General features: G+C 46.2%; 1 protein-coding gene across 7 annotated transcripts in view; it reads left to right on the top strand.

Annotated features, from left to right (window-relative positions):
* The window catches only part of LOC121536578 (probable ubiquitin carboxyl-terminal hydrolase FAF-X), a 78,339-nt gene extending 62,211 nt beyond the window's left edge, over positions 1-16,128 (top strand). For 6 of the 7 annotated variants that reach the window (XM_045211642.1, XM_045211641.1, XM_045211639.1 and 3 more), the window contains 10 exons: positions 139-373; positions 693-822; positions 1,513-1,698; positions 1,893-2,113; positions 7,136-7,224; positions 7,641-7,797; positions 8,008-8,220; positions 9,101-9,214; positions 14,195-14,299; positions 14,479-16,128. In XM_045211642.1, the coding sequence (XP_045067577.1) occupies positions 139-373; positions 693-822; positions 1,513-1,698; positions 1,893-2,113; positions 7,136-7,224; positions 7,641-7,797; positions 8,008-8,220; positions 9,101-9,214; positions 14,195-14,299; positions 14,479-14,688 (1,660 nt within the window). In that variant the 3' untranslated portion in view covers positions 14,689-16,128. The remainder of the gene's footprint in view (positions 1-138; positions 374-692; positions 823-1,512; positions 1,699-1,892; positions 2,114-7,135; positions 7,225-7,640; positions 7,798-8,007; positions 8,221-9,100; positions 9,215-14,194; positions 14,300-14,478) is intronic. The other variant, XM_045211637.1, reaches the window with a different exon arrangement.
* Positions 16,129-16,881: the final 753 nt, after the last annotated feature.

Genomic DNA, 16,881 nt, shown 5'->3' with positions numbered 1-16,881 from the left:
CTCTCTCTCCACTCTCCCTTGCCTCATTCTCTCTCCATCTGAATCACCCCTCTTTCTCTATCCATTGATGCATCCCTCTTTCCCCTCTCCCCCTGTCTCTAACCACCGGTGTATCTCTGTTTCTTTCTCCATCTCCAGGTATGATGCGCTGTGCGTCCTGCTGAGACACAGTAAGAATGTACGCTACTGGTTTGCACACAACATCCTGTTTGCCTACGCCAACCGCTTCTCTGAGTACCTGCTGGAGTGCCCCAGCGCTGAGGTCAGGGGCGCGTTCGCCAAACTCATCGTCTTCATTGCACACTTCTCCCTTCAAGACGGACCCTGCCCCTCCCCCACCGCCTCCTCCGCCGGAGCCTCCACCCAACCACAGGTGAATGACTGGTTGTCCTGGTCCTAAAAGACAAACTGGTGAATGGCTGGTTATCCTGATCCTAAAACACAAACTGCCTATCAGGCGGGGTGTTCAGTATGCATGAAACAGGAGAAATGTTGTGAAACTGAGCAGTTACTACCTGGAATTGTCAAATAAGACATTTGTCTCATTTTCGGCTTCTGTTTTCAAATGTTTCCCCTGTGTCGTGCATACTGGGCATGGCCCATACAAAGCACTTTTACTCTGGTCTTATGGAGTATGTGTTAAACTTCTCTCTCTCTCTCTTTCGCTCTCCGTTTTCCCCTCTCTCTGTCAGGCGTGTGATAACCTGAGTCTCAGTGACCACCTGTTGAGGGCTGTGTTGAACCTCCTCAGGCGAGAGGTGTCAGAGCACGGCCGACACCTGCAGCAGTACTTCAACCTCTTCGTCATGTACGCCAACCTGGGTAAGGAACACGCACACATCCTGTCATGCACACCTGCTCTGACAACTCCTTGATTGATGGGGAGAGTGAATGGCTCACTGGCAATTCATTCCACTTTAGTGGACAGCAATGGACAGACATATTTCTCTTCTTGCCTCACTTTCTCCTTCTCGCCCACCCCCTCCCTCCCTCCCCCTCCCCTCTCCCTCTCCCTCTCCCTCTCTCTCTCTCCCGCCCTCCCTCCCTCTCTCTCTCTCCCGCCCTCCCTCCCTCTCTCTCTCTCCCGCCCTCCCTCTCTCTCTCTCCCGCCCTCCCTCTCTCTCTCGCCCTCCCTCCCACCCCTCTCTCCCTCCTCCCTCCCTCCCTCCCTCCCTCCCTCCCTCCCTCCCTCCCTCCCTCTCCCTCTCCCTCTCCCTCTCTCTCCCAACCTCCCTCCCTCTCTCTCTCTCCCGCCCTCCTCTCTCTCTCTCTCCCGCCTCCCTCTCTCTCTCTCCCGCCCTCCCTCCCTCTCTCTCTCTCTCGCCCTCCCTCCCACCCCTCTCACCCTCCCTCCCGCCCCTCTCTCTCACCCTCCCTCCCGCCCCTCTCTCTCACCCTCCCTCCCGCCCCTCTCTCTCACCCTCCCTCCCGCCCCTCTCTCACCCTCCCTCCCGACCACCCCCTCTCACCCTCCCTCCCGCCCCTCTCTCTCACCCTCCCTCTCTTCTCCAGGGCTGGCAGAGAAGACTCAGTTGTTGAAGCTGAGTGTCCCAGCTACCTTCATGCTGGTGGCTCTAGACGAAGGACCCGGTCCTCCCATAAAGTACCAGTATGCTGAGCTGGGCAAGCTCTACACCGTGGTCTCCCAGCTGGTGCGCTGCTGTGACGTGGCCGCACGCATGCAGTCGTCCATCAACGGTGCGTTCACACAGAGGTCAGGGGTGGTGACCTCTGGTTCTCAGGGTTAACGGACGAAGACGAACCAGTATCAGCTGGGTTGTATTCATTAGCCTTTTCTCAATTGGATACTCCTCTCTCCTATCCAATTGAGAAAAGGCCCTCATCTCTTTCTCTCGGTCTCTCTCTCTTTTCTCTCTCTCTCTCTTATCCAGGTAACCCCCCTCTCCCTAACCCGTACGGCGATGCCAACCAGACCACCCCGGTGATGCCCGTGCAGCAGCTGGTGGGAGAGATCCTGTTTGTTAGGACCAGCTATGTGAAGAAGATCATCGAGGACTGCAGCAACTCAGAGGAGACGGTCAAGCTGCTACGCTTCAGCTGCTGGGAAAACCCCCAGTTCTCCTCTACTGTACTGTCAGAGCTGCTCTGGCAGGTAAGGGTTAAAACTGGTGAATCGCACACAGATGGACACACAAACACACACACCATTATTTGCTCACACACACATAATATGCACATACATTTATACTGACTCTACACACACCCACTCAAATACAATCATCATATACGCTGCTGCTACTCTGTTTATCATATGTCCTGATGCCTAGTCATCTTACCTCTATACATATCTACCTCAAATCGATCCAGTATCCCTGCACATTGTAAATATGGTACTCCAACTGACTGACCCTGTGTATATACACTGAACAAAAATATAAACACAACATGTAAAGTGTTGGTCTCATGTTTCTTGAGCTGAAATAAAAGATCACCGAAATTTTCCATATGCGCAGAAAGCTTATTTCTCTCATATTTTGTGCACAAATCTGTTGACATCCCTGTTAGTGAGCATTTCTCTTTTGCCAAGATAATCCATCCACCTAACAAGTGTTGCATATCAAGAAGCTGGGGACAATAAAAGGCCACTCTAAAATGTGCAGTTTTGTCACACAACACAATGCCACAGATGTCTCATGTTTTGAGGGAGTGTGCAATTGGCATGCTGACTGCAGGAATGTCCACCAGAGCTGTTGCTAGATAATTGAATGTTCGTTTCTCTACCATAAGCCACTTCCAACGTCGTTTTAGACAATGTGGCAGTATCTCCAGCCGGCCTCACAATTGCAGACCACGTGTAACCACGCCAGCCCAGGACCTTCACATCCTGCTTCTTCACCTGCGGGGTTGTCCAAGACCAGCCACCTGGACAGCTGATGAAACTGAATAATTTCCCACTGTCGTGCCATTCATCCGCCACCATCACCTCATGTTTCAGCATGATAATGTAATGTCGCCAAGGATCTGTAAACAATTCCTGGATGCAAAAAATCTCCCAGTTTTTCCATGGCCTGCATACTCACCAGACATGTCACCCATTGAGCATGTTTGGGATGCTCTGGATCGACGTGTACGACAGTGTGTTCCAGTTCCCGCCAATATCCAGCAACTTGAAGGAGTGGGACAATCAACATCCTGATCAACTCTATGCAAAGGTGATGTCGCGCTGCATGAGGCAAATGGTGGTCACACCAGATACTGACTGATCCACGCCCCTACCTTTTTCTTAAAGTTATCTGTGACCAACCGCTGCATATCTATATTCCCAGTCATGTGAAATCCATAGATTAGGGCCTAATGAATTTATTTCAATTGACTGATTTCCTTACATGAACTGTAACTCAGTAAAACCTTTGAAATGATTGCATTTATATTTTTGTTCAGTGTATTATGCTTACTTACTCGTGTTATTTTTATTACTCATATGTTTTTGTTCTTCCTTATATTTGTTGTATTACATTGTTATTGATTACTGCATTGTTGGGTTTAGAGCTTGCAAGAAAGGCATTTAACTGTACTTGTGCACATTACATTAAAACTTGAAACACACACTATACAGGTGTTTTATACAGTTGATGTCGGAAGTTTACATACACCTTAGCCAAATACATTTAAACTCAGTTTTTCACAATTCCTGACATTTAATCCTAGTAAAAATTCCCTGTCTTAGGTCAGTTAGGATCAACACTGAAATTTCAGAATAATAGTAGAGCTTTTATTTCTTTCATCACATTCCCAGTGGGTCAGAAGTTTACATACACTCAATTAGTATTTGGTAACATTGCCTTTAAATTGTTTAACTTGGGTCAAACATTTCGGGTAGCCTTCCACAAGCTTCCCACAATAAGTTGGGTGAATTTTGGCCCATTCCTCCTGACAGAGCTGGTGTAACTGAGTCACGTTTGTAGGCCTCCTTGCTTGCACACGCTTTTTCAGTTTTGCCCACAAATGTTCTATAGCATTGAGGTCAGGGCTTTGTGATGGCCACTCCAATACCTTGACTTTGTTGTCCTTAAACCATTTTGCCACAACTTTGGAAGTATGCTTGAGGTCATTGTCCATTTGGAAGACCCATTTGCGACCAACTTCCTAACTGATGTCTTGAGATGTTGTTTCAATATATCCACATAATTTTCCTTCCTGATAATGCCATCTATTTTGTGAAGTGCACCAGTCCCTCCTGCAGCAAATCACCCCACAGCATGATGCTGCCACCCCAGTGCTTCACGGTTGGGATGGTGTTCTTCGGCTTGCAAGCGGTCCACTTTTTCCTCCAAACATAACGATGGTCATTATGGCCAAACAGTTCTAATTTTGTTTCATCAGACCAGAGGACATTTCTCCAAAAAGTACGATCTTTGTCCCCATGTGCAGTTGCAAACCGGTAGTCAGACTTTTTTAAGGCGGTTTTGGAGCAGTGGCTTCTTCCTTGCTGAGCGGCCTTTCAGGTTATGTTTTTAAAGGACTTGTTTTACTGTGGATATAGATACTTTTGTACCTGTTTCCTCCAGCATCTTCACAAGGTCCTTTGCTGTTGTTCTGAGATTGATTTGCACTTTTCGCACCAAAGTATGTTCATCTCTAGGAGACAGAACGCGTCTCCTTCCTGAGCGGCATGACGGCTGCGTGGTCCCATGGTGTTTATAGTTGCGTACTATTGTTTGAACAGATTAACGTGGTAACTTCGGGCATTTGGAAATTGCTCCCAAGGATGAACCAGACTTGTGGAGGTCTGAAAAACAATTTCTGAGGTCTTTGTGATTTCTTTTGATTTTCCCAAGAAGTCAAGCAAAGAGACACTGAGTTTGAAGGTAGGCCTTGAGATACATCCACAGGTACACCTCCAATTGACTCAAATTATGTCAATTAGCCTATCAGAAGCTTCTAAAGCCATGACATCATTTTCTGGAATTTTCCAAGCTGTTTAAAGGCGCAGTCAACTTAGTGTATGTAAACTTCTGACCCACTGGAATTGTGATACAGTGAATTATAAGTGAAATAATCTGTCTGTAAACAATTTTTGGAAAAATTACTTGTCCTAACTGACTTGCCAAAACTATAGTTTGTTAACAAGAAATTTGTGGAGTGGTTGAAAAATGAGTTTGAATGACTCCAACCTAAGTGTATGTAAACTTCCGACTTCAACTGTATGTGTATATACAGTGGGGAGAACAAGTATTTGATACACTGCCGATTTTGCAGGTTTTCCTACTTACAAAGCATGTAGAGGTCTGTAATTTGTATCATAGGTACACTTCAACTGTGAGAGACGGAATCTAAAATCCAGAAAATCACATTGTATGATTTTTAAGTAATTAATTTGCATTTTATTGCATGGCATAAGTATTTGATCACCTACCAACCAGTAATAATTCCGGCTCTCACAGACCTGTTAGTTTTTCTTTAAAAGCCCTCCTGTTCTCCACTCATTACCTGTATTAACTGCACCTGTTTGAACTCGTTACCTGTATAAAAGACACCTGTCCACACACTCAATCAAACAGACTCCAACCTCTCCACAATGGCCAAGACCAGAGAGCTGTGTAAGGACATTGGGGATAAAATTGTAGACCTGCACAAGGCTGGGATGGGCTACAGGACAATAGGCAAGCAGCTTGGTGAGAAGGCAACAACTGTTGGCGCAATTATTAGAAAATGGAAGAAGTTCAAGATGACGGTCAATCACCCTCGGTTTGGGGCTCCATGCAAGATCTCACCTCGTGGGGCATCAATGATTATGAGGAAGGTGAGGGATCAGCCCAGAACTACACGGCAGGACCTGTTCAATGACCTGAAGAGAGCTGGGACCACAGTCTCAAAGAAAACCATTAGTAACACACTACGCCGTCATGGATTAAAATCCTGCAGCGCACGCAAGGTCCCCCTGCTCAAGCCAGCGCATGTCCAGGCCCGTCTGAAGTTTGCCAATGACCATCTGGATGATCCAGAGGAGGAATGGGAGAAGGTCATGTGGTCTGATGAGACAAAAATAGAGCTTTTTGGTCTAAACTCCACTCGCCGTGTTTGGAGGAAGAAGAAGGATGAGTACAACCCCAAGAACACCATCCCAACCGTGAAGCATGGAGGTGGAAACATCATTCTTTGGGGATGCTTTTCTGCAAAGGGGACAGGACGACTGCACCGTATTGAGGGGAGGATGGATGGGGCCATGTATCGCGAGATCTTGGCCAACAACCTCCTTCCCTCAGTAAGAGCATTGAAGATGGGTTGTGGCTGGGTCTTCCAGCATGACAACGACCCGACACACACAGCCAGGGCAACTAAGGAGTGGCTCCGTAAGAAGCATCTCAAGGTCCTGGAGTGGCCTAGCCAGTCTCCAGACCTGAACCCAATAGAAAATCTTTGGAGGGAGCTGAAAGTCCGTATTGCCCAGCGACAGCCCTGAAACCTGAAGGATCTGGAGAAGGTCTGTATGGAGGAGTGGGCCAAAATCCCTGCTGCAGTGTGTGCAAACCTGGTCAAGACCTACAGGAAACGTATGATCTCTGTAAATGCAAACAAAGGTTTATGTACCAAATATTAAGTTCTGCTTTTCTGATGTATCAAATACTTATGTCATGCAATAAAATGCAAATTAATTACTTTAAAATCATACAATGTGATTTTCTGGATTTTAGATTCCGTCTCTCACAGTTGAAGTGTACCTATGATACAAATTACAGACCTCTACATGCTTTGTAAGTAGGAAAACCTGCAAAATCGGCAGTGTATCAAATACTTGTTCTCCCCACTGTATATATATATATATAAACCCCCAGTAATCTTCAACATACTCAAATCAGATTTGTATTGGTCACATACAATTGTTTAGCATATGTTATTGCGGGTGTAGCGAAATGCTTGTGGAAATAATACATAAAAAAAACAAAATACTGCAAAGTTTCCTAAGAGCTAGAAGCAAGGCAGCCATTTTAACTCAGTTGAGTTGCTCTGACAGGTAATAACAACCTCAGACCCCATATACCCCAGTGTGCAGCCAACACTACTAGAAAACTACATCTCAGAAGCCCTTGGTCTCGTCCTCTAACTCCCAAGTGGTGTTTTTCATATTTCTGTGTTAGATCTTATTGATAGTGTGTGTTTTGTTATCCCCCAGGTGGCGTATTCCTACACCTACGAGCTGAGGCCTTACCTGGACCTGCTGCTGCAAATCCTGCTCATCGAGGATTCCTGGCAGACACACAGGTACGTCATACTCAGGAGACAGACTCCTGGCAGACACACGGGTACGTCATACTCAGGAGACAGACTCCTGGCAGACACACGGGTACGTCATACTCAGGAGACAGACTCCTGGCAGACACACGGGTACATTATCATATCTTTGCTCCTCACTTTGGTCTGGGAAAGGTCACACAGTGGACGCAGGGTTTTGTCCCAATCTAGTGCCAACACATCTGATTCGACTCATCAGACTGCTTCAGGTCTCTTAGTGCTGGGCTGGGACAAAACCCTGCACACACTGTGGCCCTCTAGGACTAGGAATGGCCGGTTTCCCTGGTTGGTGTTTCCTCTCTGGCTTATTTTTTCTATGTTGTTGTGAGCCAACCTCATCCCTGTTATATCTGATGTGTAACTGACCTCCCTGTCTGTCTGCGTAGGATCCACAACGTGCTGAAGGGTATACCAGACGACAGGGACGGCCTGTTTGACACCATCCAGCGCTCCAAGAACCACTACCAGAAACGGGCCTACCAGTGTATCAAGTGCATGGTGGCCCTCTTCAGCAGCTGCTCTGTGGCATACCAGATACTACAGGTAAACCAGTGACGACACTATGCACTAGACCACATGTCAAACTCAAGTCCGATCCGACCCAAGAGACGATTAAATCTGGCCCGCAGGTGGTTTTAGTAAACATGTTTTTGAAAAAATGAAATCCACATTTCAGGATTCATAATTGCAATGCAAGGAAAAAGTCATTCATAAGCACTCTTACTAATGGTGTGTGTCTCTCTCTCTCTGTAGAGTAACGGGGACCTGAAGCGTAAGTGGACGTGGGCGGTGGAGTGGCTGGGGGATGAGCTGGAGAGGAGGCCCTACACAGGGAACCCCCAGTACACCTACAACAACTGGTCTCCCCCCGTCCAGAGCAACGAGACCTCCAACGGGTACTTCCTGGAGCGCTCGCACTCTGCACGCATGACCCTGGCCAAGGCCTGCGAACTCTGCCCCGAGGAGGTAACACTCGCACCAAATGATGCGCACACACACACGCACAATACGACACACATGCATACAACCCAAAGGTAATACACTAATATCTAACATGGATGCGTGACTGAAATGGTAGTAGTGAAAGGTCAGTATTGATAGTCTCAGAGAATGTCTTTTGGGAAGGATGCACCATTTCAATATTGGTGGTTTTTACCTACAGAGTCAAAGTAATGTGGAAACAAGGAGCTTGCCTGTAATACTAGTTTTAATGAATTTGTTAAACAGAGTAGTGTTGGTTATATTGAATCTCATGCAGCAATACATAAACTATACTATTTTCTTCCTCGTGATGTGGGGTTAACATGTTGATGATAACCATCTGGTCTTCCACTCTTCTCGTGTTTCAAGTTCTTCAAGTGTTAGGTGTTGTAGTTGTACTATCAAATATACTGGAACTGAATGCTTTTAAAGCTCAAGTTGAGAGTTCCAAGCTAACGCTAAGGTTCTTTTAGAAAGCCGTTATCTGCTGGAATATGATTTCTTAGTTATTTTTGGAATCTTCAGAATTTGTGCGTGTTTTTACTGTAGGTAGGGCTTTTTGAGTTTTTGAAAATGTTAATTTCCAGTTTACACACCCCATGGTGTATACACATTTTAAGCTAACATGTTGATACATATTATATATTACTTTTTCCTATTAATTCCCTTATTTGTGTTAGTCTCCTTTGCTGAAGCTCAGTGTACATTACAATGTTTAGCCGTATTAATCCTTACCATAAATGGCGATATGATAGAAATTATATATGCTAACGTTACTTAAAAGAAAAAAAATCCACCTTAAAGCATAGTTTATTGACACTTGTATATATTATGCAATGATATCAATTATGCCATTTCAAACTAGTGTCACTTAACGAAGCCCGGTGAGGCCGAGTCTGAAGACGACGCTGCCATGCGGAAATCATCCTCGCCACAGCAGCTTTTGCCAGGGGAAGGGACAGGACCTCAGCAACACACTGTAAGCCCTCACAAGCCCCTGGCAACCTCTGCCACAAGCCCCTGGCAACCTCCCCCTCCACTCTGTCCCCTCTCTAGGTGTCTATACAGGGCTATGTTAGTGGTGTCTGTCCTCTCTAGGTGTTCCATACAGGGCTATGTTAGTGGTGTCTGTCCTCTCTAGGTGTTCCATACAGGGCTATGTTAGTGGTGTCTGTCCTCTCTAGGTGTTCTATACAGGGCTATGTTAGTGGTGTCTGTCCTCTCTAGGTGTTCCATACAGGGCTATGTTAGTGGTGTCTGTCCTCTCTAGGTGTTCCATACAGGGCTATGTTAGTGGTGTCTGTCCTCTCTAGGTGTTCTATACAGGGCTATGTTAGTGGTGTCTGTCCTCTCTAGGTATCTATACAGGGCTATGTTAGTGGTGTCTGTCCTCTCTAGGTGTCTATACAGGGCTATGTTAGTGGTGTCTGTCCTCTCTAGGTGTTCCATACAGGGCTATGTTAGTGGTGTCTGTCCTCTCTAGGTGTTCCATACAGGGCTATGTTAGTGGTGTCTGTCCTCTCTCTAGGTGTTCTATACAGGGCTATGTTAGTGGTGTCTGTCCTCTCTAGGTGTTCCATACAGGGCTATGTTAGTGGTGTCTGTCCTCTCTAGGTGTCTATACAGGGCTATGTTAGTGGTGTCTGTCCTCTCTAGGTGTTCCATACAGGGCTATGTTAGTGGTGTCTGTCCTCTCTCTAGGTGTTCTATACAGGGCTATGTTAGTGGTGTCTGTCCTCTCTAGGTGTTCCATACAGGGCTATGTTAGTGGTGTCTGTCCTCTCTAGGTGTCTGTACAGGGCTATGTTAGTGGTGTCTGTCCTCTCTAGGTGTTCTATACAGGGCTATGTTAGTGGTGTCTGTCCTCTCTAGGTGTCTATACAGGGCTATGTTAGTGGTGTATGTCCTCTCTAGGTGTCTATACAGGGCTATGTTAGTGGTGTCTGTCCTCTCTCTAGGTGTTCCATACAGGGCTATGTTAGTGGTGTCTGTCCTCTCTAGGTGTTCCATACAGGGCTATGTTAGTGGTGTCTGTCCTCTCTAGGTGTTCCATACAGGGCTATGTTACTGGTGTCTGTCCTCTCTAGGTGTTCCATACAGGGCTATGTTAGTGGTGTCTGTCCTCTCTCTAGGTGTTCCATACAGGGCTATGTTAGTGGTGTCTGTCCTCTCTCTAGGTGTTCCATACAGGGCTATGTTAGTGGTGTCTGTCCTCTCTCTAGGTGTTCCATACAGGGCTATGTTAGTGGTGTCTGTCCTCTCTAGGTGTTCCATACAGGGCTATGTTAGTGGTGTCTGTCCTCTCTAGGTGTTCCATACAGGGCTATGTTAGTGGTGTCTGTCCTCTCTCTAGGTGTTCCATACAGGGCTATGTTAGTGGTGTCTGTCCTCTCTAGGTGTCTATACAGGGCTATGTTAGTGGTGTCTGTCCTCTCTCTAGGTGTTCCATACAGGGCTATGTTAGTGGTGTCTGTCCTCTCTCTAGGTGTTCCATACAGGGCTATGTTAGTGGTGTCTGTCCTCTCTAGGTGTTCCATACAGGGCTATGTTAGTGGTGTCTGTCCTCTCTAGGTGTCTATACAGGGCTATGTTAGTGGTGTCTGTCCACTAGCACAGTGACACTGTGAGAATAGCCTGGGCAGTAGGACCAACACAGACAGACAGTCTGGAGCATAGGAGCTGGACAATAACAGATAGCAGTGACAAGCTGGTCAGATATCCGTCCGCTCGGCTGTTTTGCGTGCTGCTCACAACAGTGATTTTGTGATGAAAGTTGGTGATAGTGCAAATGTTTTGACCGTCATGGTCTTTGGGAAACCTATAGCCCATTCTCAGTATCCAGTGACTGACAAAGCAGCCAACTCCAGGTTCCTAATAGGCAGGATAGATAGAGCTGAGGGCATCCTAGTATAGAGAATTAAAGATCCCTATGATTATCCATAATATAGAGCCAACCCCACCTAAATCCAACATGTCAATTGTAACGTTGAACCATCGCCAAACATTACAATAAAAATCAAACTGTGAGCCGCAAACATTTCCTCTTTACAGTCCAGTAGCAGTGTCCCACTGGTTACCTAAAGCAACACGGAATTCCTGGCTTCCCTTTAGTTCAGTTGGTCCTCCATCTTTAATGTAACACTGTTTATCCAATCAAGCTGTTTGTTCCACCTCCCCAAAGCAAACTGAAACTATGGCGACACAACTGATCTAAAACTCTTAGCCATGGCTATCGTGGATGATGAAGTGCTAGCCTAGGGTTGTATTTGTAGTGTACTTATTGGTATGTGTTCAAGTGATGATAAATTAAAATAAATTGGTCATTTAGCAGACGCTCTTATCCAGAGCGACTTACAGGAGCAATTAGGGTTAAGTGCCTTGCTTAAGGGCACATCGACAGGTTTTTCACCTAGTCGGCTCGGGGATTAGAACCAGCGACCTTTCGGTTACTGGCACAACGCTCTTAACCACTAAGCTACCTGCCGCCCCTATGATGTTGTTCTGTTGAGACTAGGTCGGTACATAGGGGAAACCTGTGGTTTGTGTGTCAGCCATTTAAATTGCATGTGTTCATAATGTTTCTAGTCAACAGGACTAGTTCACATCTTATTATTGATCGTTTCAATCAGAAACATCACCTTGAATAGTTAATTGTAACTACCCGTAAAACCAATTTTATAACTATCTGGAGAGAAAGAAGGGCTAGATGTCTTAGGACCACAACGCTAATTGACGACAGGCAGCACCTACTTTACCCACAGGTTATTGTAGGTTTACGATAGGCTTGTGTTATCATGAATCTAGCCCCTCCACAGACTAACACACAGGCTGTTCTCTAGTTGGTCTGTTCAGATGTTGTAATGTGTTCTAGATGTTGTCAGTCTGTCTTTATGAGCAGACTGAATCATACAGACAAACGGCCAGTTGATCTGATTGGTCCCAGCACAAAGATGCTAAGATGGTAACGCTGGCATAACCGCCACGGAACTCTCATGGATGGAACACACTGAAAGTAGAAATCCCTCTGTTTTTCTCTGAACAGAGGATCCAGTGCATTTCCATCTAGTGTTTGCCCCGGCAAATTAACCCATATCAACATTATTTACATTTTACATTTTAGTCATTTAGCAGACACTCTTATCCAGAGTGACTTACAGTTAGTGAGTGCATACATGATTTATATTTTATTTTTCATACTGGCCCCCCGTGGGAATCGAACCCACAACCCTGGCGTTGCAAACGGCATGCTCTACCAACTGAGCTACATCCCTGCCGGCCATTCCCTCCCCTACCCTGGACGACGCTGGGCCAATTGTGCGCCGCCCCATGGGTCTCCCGGTCGCGGCCGGCTACGACAGAGCCTCTAGTGGCACAGCCTTAGACCACTGCGCCACTCGGGAGAAAGTCTCTGGCCCCCGTCCCTTAGATGTTACACTATATATACAAAAGTATGTGGACACCCCTTCAAATTAGTGGAATTGGCTATTTCAGCCACACTCGTTACTGACAGGTGTATAAAATCGAGCACACAGCCATGCAACCTCCATAGTCAAACATTGGCAGTAGAATGGCCTTACTGAAGAGCTCAGTGACTTTCAACGACATAGGATGCCACCTTTCCAACAAGTCAGTTCGTCAAATTTCTGCCCTGCCAGCGCTGCCCCGGTCAATTGTAAGTGCTGTTATTGTGAAGTGGAAACATCTAGGAGCATCAATGGCTCAGCCGCAAAGTGGTAAGCCACACAAGCTCACAGAACTGGACCGCCGAGTGCTGAAGCGCGTAAAAATCGTCTCTCCTTGGTTGCAACACTCACTACCGAGTTCCAAACTGCCTCTGGAAGCAACGTCAGCACAATAACTGTTAGTCAGGAGGTTCATGAAATGGGTTTCCATGGCAGAGCAGCCGCACACAAGCCTAAGATCACCATGTGCAATGCCAAGCGTCGGCTGGAGTGGTGTAAAACTCGCCGCCATTGGCTGGAGTGATGAATCACGCTTCACCATCTGGCAGTCCGACGGACTAATCTGGTTTTGGTGGATGCCAGGCGAATGCTACCTGCCCGAATGGCTAGTGCCAACTGTAAAGTTTGGTGGAGGAGGACTAATGGTCTGGGGTTGTTTTTCATGGTTCGGGCTAGGCCCCTTAGTTCCAGTGAAGGGAACTCTTAACGCTACAGAATACAATTACATTCTAGGCGATTCTGTGTTTCCAACTTTGTGGCAACAGTTTGGGGAAGGCCCTTTCCTGTTTCAGCATGACAATGCCCCCGTGCATAAAGCGAGGCCCATACAGAAATGCTTTGTCAAGATCGGTGTGGAAGAAATTGACTGGCCTGCACAGAGCCCTGACCTCAACCTCATCGAACTACTTTGGGATTAATTGGAACGTCGACTGCGAGCCAGGCCTAATCGCCCAACATCAGTGCCCGACCTCACTAATGCTCTTGTGGCTGAATGGAAGCAAGTCCCCGCAGCAATGTTCCAACATCTAGTGGAAAGCCTTCCCAGAAGAGTGGAGGCTGTTATAGCAGCAAAGGGTGGACCAACTCCATATTAATGCCCATGATTTTGGAATGAGATGTTCGATGAGCAGGTGTCCACATACTTTTGGTCATGTAGTGTACATGGAAACGTGATCTCATTAGAGCATGTCTCCCACCACGCTGTGGAGAATAACACCCACTCGCATAATAAAGTACATTTTAGATTTATACCTCCCTCAGTTGATATTACAACATCCAAAGCTGTCACACACTCCTACACAGCGTGTCACTCACTTCCTTCTCATTCAGTTCAAATAGGCAAAAATAGGACAACGTTCCCATCCAGTGCAAAGGCATATTCATATTAAGAGACTTTGGTCTGCTATTGGGCCCATAGGCTTGAGTTGTGTATGAATGTTAGGTTGAAAAATGCATTGGGAATAAAATGGTGCAAATCTTTTGACTTCATTTCCCAGGAGCCCGATGACCAGGAAGCCTCTGAAGATCAGGACACCTCCCCTCCAGAGGACACCTCCCTCTACCCACACTCATCTCCTGGGACGACCACACAGTTTCAGCAGGTACACACACACGATACTGTAGAGGCAGCGTTATCCTGCAACTATTTACTATCCCTGGAAACGGAGGCTTCTAAACTAATGAAGGACCTAATACAGGTCATGACAGACATTTTGTCAGAAGTTCCATATTACATCAGTAGTTTTACTAAAAACCTAATTGTTTTCTCATTCCTCCGCAGAACAACCACCCCCACGGACAGCCATACACAGGCCCCGCTGCCCAGCTCATGAACAACCCCCATCACCTTGGCCCTGCCCCTTCCTCTACCCCAGGCCCTGACCCCAGCACAGGCACAGGCCCAGGCCCAAGAGCACAAGAAAACTGGGAGAGCACTGAGGAGGTCCCGCCCGCCTCCACCACCCAGGCCCCTACCTCGCCTAAGGAGTAACACCAGCCCTCCCCTCTGCTGTGCCTCCAGCCTCCTGCTCTCTCTTTCCTCTCCCCTCCAGGTGACCGACCAAGCAACTGATCGGGACACTCTCTCTCTGGGGTCTCCAGGGCAGGGCCAGGCTTCACAGCTCCTCTCCAGGCCCCCCTGAATCTCTCCTGCTACTGTGCTGCCTGCCTGGGGGGTGGGGGGGGGGCTCTCCCCTCGGTTCTTCTGCCCTGCATACTGGAGCCTGGTTGCTGTCGACTGCAGAGGGGGAGTGGATAGTGTTATAATAAACATATTACCCAGGCCTGACGATGCTGATGCGCTTGTCTACATGACGAAAAGGTGTACATAGTGTGTTAATGTTTTGACTGTTCAAAAAATGAATCCCCCCCTAATAGCGTAACTTTGTCAGGTTTGCTGTTGGGAGAGAGATCTTGCGAAAAACAAAAATGGATGACATAAGAAAAAAATAAGAAAAAAGCAACACCGTTTTTTGTTTTATCACCTTCACCGCTCAGCAGTGAGATTTGGTCTGCCATCGGACGGTTACTGGTCATTCACCTTTAGGAGGACACATTATTAGTGAGCTCCTTGGCAACCTCTTGACCCATGCCAAATCAACTCACGAGCTGCGGTTGGTTTTAGTGTGAGACGTGGAATGGTTGGGTGAACTTTTATGGTGTTTTGGTTGATGTGAAAAAACGGTGATGCAACATTGTTCTGGAACTCATTGCCTTTGTTTGTTCTGGTAATTTAATTCAAACCTTTCGGAAGCTCTAGTTAATATGCTGTAACATTTAGCATGGCTTCTCACCAGAATAGCGTAGCTCAAGGGAAGATATGTGATATGATTCGACAGCTGTCCTTAATCCACAGCTACAGAGGACAATTACTTTTGGCTCTTTTCTTTCTTGCTCATCCACCTTGTACATTGAGGGCGGTATTTTGAACCAATGCAAAAAAGTGGTTTTTCAATTGCACATTATAATCCTCCAACTTCACAAGTCAATTTTTGGTGGGATAGGGTGCTTAGTTTTCATCTATAGGAATTTTGAGAAAGAAAACACCATGTGTGAAACCTGATTTTCTCTGCCAGGCGTGTGGTTTGCTTCCGTCTCTCTTTGGTAGAGTCTTGGACAAACGGCTGACCTATTCCATGGAGCTCACCAGGTTTGTCCACTCTATGGACCAGCCTGGGAAAGTCACTGATCCTGGGCCGCAGTGTCAGACAGGAGAAGGGGCATGTCATGTTGCAACATGGTTAAGTAAAAGTGTGTAATTCTTTAAGATTTAAAAAGGTAAACATCAGTAAAACGATTTAATTGGTAACTTGAATGTGTGTATTTTGGGGATTGTCTAAAATACCAAATATTCTGCCCATCGTAATATTTTGCTCTTATTTTATAGAATTTATTTTGTATTTCACACAAAGAATAGAATTTGATTTAAGAACATTTGTCCCTTGTCTTATTTTTAAAGGTATTGACTGTACAGAGTTCGGCACCCTGTTTTGGCCATGGTGTGACGTTGAATTCTGGAGCTACAGTCACGATGTGAACTTTTACTGAGGTTTTTTGTGCACAGAAATATAACAAAAGCATTGCGCCCTTAGCAAATAAAGAACATGAAATATTGTATTCATGTAACCAACTTGGTAAAAAAAAAATGTCTATGTACATTTACTTTCTGTATTATCTCAAGGAGAAAATATGTAGGCTACTGCTTGGGACTGAAGATGGTGCGCAAACAGACTTGGTCTGTAAATGTGCCAATACCTATGGGTAGCTTGAAGTCAAAGGATCATACTCATCCTGATTCCATGCTTTACATGGGTTACGATCACCTCCACAGGCCTTTAAAAGGCAGTCTATAGGTCGCTAGTACATTTCAGTTCTGTGCCCTAGTGATGCAGTCATCCTCTTCTGCTATTCAACTCCAGGTTGCATACTAAGGCTCCTCTACTGGCCATACTGATGAACCATGTATGGATCTCTACGTCGGAGGATTGACTTACCACTTCAGAAAATTGTATTTATAGATGTGTAAATATTAGTCAATACTACAGATTTAACTTCAGTAACCAGCCAAATTGTTATGGTGATGCGGCCCCATTTGAACCACAATGTCAAATCTATTACACATCCATGAAACTCATTACATCCCTCAGGTGAGTGCAACAAAATATGGAAGAAAGTACAACACTGA

Source organism: Coregonus clupeaformis, chromosome 37 (assembly GCF_020615455.1).
Source record: "Coregonus clupeaformis isolate EN_2021a chromosome 37, ASM2061545v1, whole genome shotgun sequence".
Taxonomy (NCBI): Eukaryota; Metazoa; Chordata; class Actinopteri; order Salmoniformes; family Salmonidae; genus Coregonus; species Coregonus clupeaformis.
The sequence above is the reverse complement of the archived record's forward strand: the minus strand, read 5'-3'. Positions and strand labels throughout refer to the sequence as shown.